The sequence below is a fragment of the Triticum dicoccoides genome, chromosome 7A, assembly GCF_002162155.2.
Source record: "Triticum dicoccoides isolate Atlit2015 ecotype Zavitan chromosome 7A, WEW_v2.0, whole genome shotgun sequence".
In the NCBI taxonomy this organism is placed as follows: Eukaryota; Viridiplantae; Streptophyta; class Magnoliopsida; order Poales; family Poaceae; genus Triticum; species Triticum dicoccoides.
In genome coordinates this window covers 505,748,665-505,755,734 of record NC_041392.1, presented here as the reverse complement: position 1 = coordinate 505,755,734, position 7,070 = coordinate 505,748,665, and the positions used below count along the sequence as shown (strand labels likewise).

Below are 7,070 nucleotides of genomic sequence, written 5' to 3'. Positions count from 1 at the left end.
CGCGCCGGCGACGAGGCGGCGGAGTGAGGACGGAGGCCGGGGCGCGTGGGCGTGAGCCGACGCGAGGAGATGGGCTCGGGGGGCCCGAACTGGGCCTCGCCGGGCCAGCGGCGGCGGGCGGCGGTCGCCACGTGGAGGCTCCGGATTGGACGCGGGCGGGGTGCGGACGTGTCCGTCGGCGCGAGAAGGTGGGATCTAGGGTTTCGTCTGCGAAAATGAACGGGGTGCACATATTTATAGGTAGAGGGAGTTAGGAGAGTCCAAATGAGGTGCGGTTTTCGGCCACGCGATCGTGATCGAACGACCGAGATGATGGAAAGGGTTTAGGTGGGTATTGGGCCAACTTGGAGGGGTGTTGGGCTGCAACACACACGAGGCCTTTTCAGTCCCTCGGTTAACCGTTGGAGTATCAAACGAAGTCCAAATGGTACGAAACTTGACAGGCGGTCTACCGGTAGTAAACCAAGGCCGCTTGGCAAGTCTCGGTCCAATCCGGAAATGTTTAATCCCCAAACGAAAGAAAGGTAGAAATGACCACCGGAGGAGAACAAGCGCCGGAATGCAAAACGGACAACGGAGAAAATGCTCGGATGCATGAGACGAACACGTATGCAAATAAAATGCACATGATGACATGATATGCAATGCATGACACGCAAGCAATGACAAGGCAACAACAGCGAATAACTGAAGGACACGTGGCACATCGGTCTCGGGGCGTTACAGCCGGAATCCTGAAATAAATTCAGGAATAAATGCGAGCACCAGGATTTAAATTCTGGTGGGCTGAGGATACCACAGTTCCTCCAACCATTCAATCATATGTTGGTTCGCCATTTGAATTTCTTTTTGATACAGTGTACTGACCCTACATGAACCGTCTCTTCGCCCTTTTGAGTTTTGAACCGCTGAACCGCGACGCAGTGCAAACTGCACCATCCTGCTGTGCTGCTGCCATTTTTATGTACCCAACCTGCCCTGCCCTAGACGTTACCAAGAAGGGGAAAAAGGGCGGACACGCCAGGAAAGAAGAACGAGAAAGGAGACCAAGAAACGACCAGACCAGGAGGAGCCCAATCCATCGACCCTCTCCCGCGACCTCGAGTTCTCGAAGAATCCATTTCTCCAAGAACCCGGCTGCAGTACGCAGAGAGGCAGAGCGGAGCTGTGGAGCCGAGGCGGCCCGCGGTCCCCATCCCCGCGATTCGGCCGGGATCCGGCCGCGCCGCCGCGGCCATGGACATGATCGACAGCATCGAGTGCGTGTCGTCGTCGGACGGCATGGAGGACGACGACGCCATGTCCTCCAACCTGCCCCGCCCCTTCCTCAAGGCCTCGGCGGCGGCCATCGCGGCGGCCAGCATCGGGGTGGTCCCCGGCAGCGTCGGTGGCGCGTCCGGCGCCGGCGCGGCCGGGGGGATCGCCGGCCCGCTGATCCCGCCGGCCACGAGCGTCCACGAGCTCCTGGAGTGCCCCGTCTGCACCAACTCCATGTACCCCCCGATCCACCAGGTCAGCGCCTCGGTCCGTGCCCTTGGGTTGTCTCTTTTTCTTGATTGCCTCCGGGATCTTGGTCCGGTCCTTGGAATTTGCGCGGCGTGTTTGATCTCCGACGCAGGGAAGGCGGGATCTTGGTTGCTTGTTTCGGTTTCTTTAGCTGCAACTCAAGTTTTGCGGATGTCATATACTTCATTGTTTGCGTTCTAGGCACATTCAAGTCACGCAAGAACTGAAATTTCATGACTAAGACGCTAGTACATCACAATCAATCCTGATAAGGAGAATTCCCGTTGAAATTTTGCGTTCCCAAGTGGAAAAATTAACGCTGTGAAGAAACGGTGTTATCGGGACTTAACATACCCAATTGCAGGAGGGATTTTAAATGTGATATATATGATTGCACGATCATTCTTGGCCTGAGGAATCATGGTTGGAAGCAGAGTGTTATAATCAGGATGTAGTTTAGATTCTTCAATAGTTTCTGAAGGTTTTGGGTTCTGACAATTTTAGATTCTTCATTAACTGAGTACTGCAATGCTGGAAAAGGAAATTATAATGTTTAGTTAGGCCCTTAGGGCATTTGAACTGTCCCATGCTTTGCCACCAGTTATCAGAAAAGAATACATTGTATGTTGGAGAAAGGAACATACATTCTCATGTAAACCGTACTATTCTCGTTTTTCTTTAAAATCAGGAGGCAGTATTCTTTTGTTTTTCTTATGTTTGGTTGGCAGAATGTTTGTTAAACTCCACCCACCTCTTAATCCAATCTTCAACACAATTTAGAGAAACAACTATAGCTTTATCGATCGATGTTCTTGCTAACCACATTATTCAAGTAAGTTAAAAGTGTAGCGAATATATAGAATGTGTGTAACCGATCATTTTCAAAAGCAATTATTTCTTGTTGCTTGGTGACTGATGAGCATATAGGGACAATGAAGATTATGACTGAAAATATTTATTTGTCACATAATTTATGCACTTGTCATGATGCATACTAAAATACATTAGAATAACATGTCAGGTGTTCATCAGTTATATATGGTTTTGGTGAATGAGTAAACACATACTTAATGGTACTTTGAGTATACCTAAACAATCTATGTGGTGAGGGCTGGGATGCTTCTGTACTTGATTTTATTATCTATCGTATACCTTACCCACACATGCTGGTCAAGTATCACAGAAGTTGCTCAACTACTGAACCATGAGGCCTAATCTTCGAAATTTATTCAAGTGTGGAAACCAGTTCTTTCATCAGGACTAGCCTGAGTTACACTTACATCTTCATGAATACTTCACCGGCTTACAAAAATATCATGATAGACATAATGATATGTTGGCATGTTCTTTTGTGACTGATAATTAATTGTGTAGGCCCTTCATAGTTGCATCAATCCAGATGGCCAGACTAGGCACTAAACATCTTTTATGTTTGGTGAACAAGCTTTTGTTTATATATGATAGCCTACTTCCCAAGGTTACCTCATTTTTCTTTGCGTGGAGGATATATTAATAGTCTTCCCATATGTGATGTCTTTCATCAATAAGTCCTCTTGTACCTGTGCATCTGTTTTTACCAATGCTAAAAGTTTTGAAATTTTGTATTGGGTCCTTCTGTGCCCCCTTTTTATGGGTATGCTTATCTGTCTTTCACATGCAATGTAATCATATAGAATGTATGATTTATTTTTGCATGTCCTGAACATGTGAAGTGTTCTGTTAGTATAAATGTTACATGAAGCCTTCAAAATTTCTGCGAATGCACCCTGAATAGATATTCATGCTGGCTGTGTGTAGGCAGTGTACTTCCCTCTTTATACTATAGGACAAGATGCACAGTTCAATAGGACGTGCCTTCCAGATGGGCTGCATATTCTTATAATAGCCTTCTTTAGAAGGGATTTCTTTTCCAATGTGTAGTTAACATTAAGTATTATATTTGACTTGAGTAAACCTACTCCTTTTTAAGTAAATTATTGTGGCGAGAAGGAATGCAATATCTGTAGCAACATTATACTGTTAAACAACACCAATACATCAGCAAATATGTTTACGCATAATTGATATTTGTTTGTTTGAACATTTTTGTGAATCTTATATACTGTACTGGTACCTAGTCTTGCTCTAGGTCTATACTATCTAGTTACTTGTTGCCTAACTAGCTGATGTACCTTCCATTCTGTTTTGATTGATTTGTCTGGATTATGCATTTCAGGATTTTGTTTCTACGGCCATCTATCTCTGTACGTCCAAAAGTTTGACAATTTAAGTTGACAGTGACAACAAAATAACATCTTTGCTATTTTTACAGTGCCAAAATGGGCATACCCTTTGTTCTACTTGCAAAGCTCGGGTGCACAACCGCTGCCCTACCTGTCGACAAGAGCTGGGCGACATCAGGTGTTTGGCATTGGAAAAGGTGGCTGAATCACTTGAGCTACCATGCAAATACTACTCACTAGGTTGTCCAGAGATCTTCCCATACTATAGCAAGCTCAAGCATGAGTCGCAGTGCAATTTTAGGCCATACAGCTGCCCTTATGCGGGATCTGAATGCTCCGTTGTTGGGGACATTCCTTTCCTTGTTTCACATCTGAGAGATGACCATAAGGTTGACATGCATTCTGGGTGCACATTCAACCATCGTTATGTCAAGTCAAATCCCAGAGAAGTTGAAAATGCAACTTGGATGCTAACTGTAAGTGTTCACAACCTTTTCATCTCTAGGCTTGTACACTTGCCTGTTGCATTTACTTGATATCTTATGTCCACCTGTATTTTGGGGAAAAGATTTACAATACACTAGATTACTATCTTGCTGTACCTTGATCGTGCTTCCGTCATCCTTCATTTATAATATCATAAAGAAACTTTTGTTGGTCCTAGAATACTGGATGGTCTTTCAGAATGTGTCCAACTACCCAAAAGAAAGGTGGTAGCTTCCCCCTAGTGCTGCTTGATACATCTGCCTCTGCCTGTTTCTTTTTCTGTTCATTTACCTTCAGCATGTGAATCAAGTGATTCCTATCTGACACAATGCCTTCATATCTAGGTTTTCCATTGTTTCGGGCAGTATTTCTGCTTGCATTTTGAGGCCTTCCAGCTCGGAATGGCGCCAGTCTACATGGCATTCCTCCGCTTCATGGGCGACGAGAATGACGCAAGGAACTACAGCTATAGCCTTGAGGTGGGTGCCAATGGCAGGAAGATGATATGGGAGGGCACGCCCCGGAGCATCCGGGACAGTCACCGCAAAGTGCGTGACAGCCATGATGGCCTCATAATCCAGCGGAACATGGCACTCTTCTTCTCCGGTGGGGAGAGGAAAGAGCTGAAACTGCGGGTGACTGGCCGCATCTGGAAGGAGCAGCAGAACCCCGACTCGGGAGCCTGCATCCCTAATCTCTTCAGCTGAAGTGAATAGTTGGCAACAGGATATCATGTGATTCAGGTGTATATTGAAGAAATGTGATTGCCGATTTGCTTTTCTCTCTTTACAGTTTGTGTTTGTGTCTTTTCGCTTTTTCAGCCACTTTGTTGTAACATGCTCAATATTCTTTGGGGTGGTTGGTGTTATCAAGGACAGCACGTGAAGCCTGCTGGAAATCACATGATGATCATTCTCCTCTGCCTGGTCTGTGTCCTGTGATTCCTAAATGTCTGTCATGTGATTGTACTTTTAATGATCTAGTGATGTATGATTGTATTCTCAGTTGCTTGAAACATGCATGCATCAACTGGGGAACTGCTTGAAACATCTGTTCCATACACCTTAACTTTTTAAAAGAAAGATTCTATGATTTGTTGGTGCGCCTGCTTTGAGCCTAAGCCAACCACAAGCAAAAAAGAAATTGGCTAGCCAATATACTGGATAAGGTTTTGGCTTCCCACGTTTTCTCCAATGTTGGCAAAGAAAAATAAATTTAGAATTGGATTAAGCATGCGTTAATATTAGGAATGATTCAAGCAATGCCCAAAATTTTGGTCATGACCAATTTTTTTTCTTAACTGTGTGACAAAAAATGGTACACCATCTATACATGCCCACTTCAAGCTGAGGCAAATTGCCTCAAGTTCGGAAAAGAAAGACACAACCTTTTTTTGAGGAAGAAAGACACTCGATAATGGCTACACTCTGCATATGCTCTTCTCGGCTGCTCAGCCAACCCCTCCTTGCCTAGCTGTTGGCGCGTGGTTTTTCCATAGTTGCGGTTGGAAATTGATCATTGCGAGGGATGCACCTAGCCTAAAGCTATTAGGCATCCTCTGACCCGTACGGGCATCTTCAAGGGAATGCACCAAAAGTCCAAAACCCCTCTGCCCGTTCCGATTTATTTGTGGACGTGTTCATGGAAAAAGCCCATTTATCCGTCATAAATTAGACACCTGGCGGCATCCCCCATTTGTCTGACCTTTTTTGTCCATTTTCATTTTCAGCCTAAATTGAATATTCGAAAGACACAGCTTAAAAATAAAAAATACATAGTTCAAGTTTAGAAATATACAATTTGAACATAGATATTAATCAGAGGACATGTTTAAACATAAAAATACTCAAAAGTACGTCACAGATCTATTGACTTACATGATGTATTCACAAATGCTCTACAAGATCATTTAGAAGTTATTGATGCGCTTCTAGATCTCGAAGTTGCTGATGCATATTGAGCAAATGTGCAACCTGATATGCCTCTTCTTCCAAGAGATGGACATATGTGCCATGGTTTTCAAAGTTAACATTCTGTACACCATCACCCTCATCCTCCAATCATGTTGTGCATGATCATACAATTAGTCATCATCTTCTACAATGTCTTGGGATCCCACATATTTGTAGGTCCATGTATAATAGACCATCAAGCTTGCAGCACCTCAAATGCCCACTCCCCGTCCTTCCTAGCACCTTCTTGCATTTGGGCAAAGAGAGTCTTTTTGTTACCTTGCGACTCGGTGTCAGTCTTCACAATCGTCACCCATTAAGGAAAAATACCGGCAGCAACGTAGTACCACATGGTGTACTCGTGCCCATTGATGGTATAGTTGCACTCGGGAGCCTTGCAACACAAAGTCTTGCAAACAATGACGATCGCTGAAGCACGTCGATGTTGCTATGAGACCCTGGCTTGCCAAAGAAAGAGTGTCAAATCTACAGGTCGTGTCATGTCACTACTTCCGGTATGATGGTGGGCTCTCGGAGTATGATATTGGTATCGTCCTTACGAACCTACTAGATAGTTCTTCCATTCCTAGTGCATGCAATTGATGGAACCAGGCATACCGGGAAACCCTCTTCATTCTCCAAATGCCAAAAGCTTGGCTGTGTCGGCATAGTTGGTTCTCTCAAGTACTCTTTGCCAAACACCTTCACCACTAAAGTGGAAAATCTGACCATCGCTTTAATACATGACCTCTCTGCCATCCGGATACACTCATCAACAGTGTCTGTCCCGTTGTATCATATGCAGATATTCTCATAGCAGCAGTGCAATTCTAGAGACAAGAGAACCCAAGTAGCCTGGTGCAATCCCTCTTTAGCGTGAAGTGTCATATTCGTTCACACCCTC

At 44.8% G+C, this 7,070-nt stretch overlaps 1 protein-coding gene across 1 annotated transcript; it reads left to right on the top strand.

Moving 5' to 3' along the window:
- The first annotated feature begins 980 nt into the window (after positions 1 to 980).
- On the top strand, positions 981 to 5,218 carry LOC119328248 (E3 ubiquitin-protein ligase SINAT5-like). The gene is made up of 3 exons (XM_037601256.1): positions 981 to 1,512; positions 3,818 to 4,204; positions 4,559 to 5,218. Exons 1-3 carry the CDS (start codon positions 1,237 to 1,239, stop codon positions 4,919 to 4,921), a joined length of 1,026 nt encoding a protein of 341 aa, XP_037457153.1. The 5' UTR covers positions 981 to 1,236; the 3' UTR covers positions 4,922 to 5,218.
- The last annotated feature ends 1,852 nt before the right edge of the window (positions 5,219 to 7,070 follow it).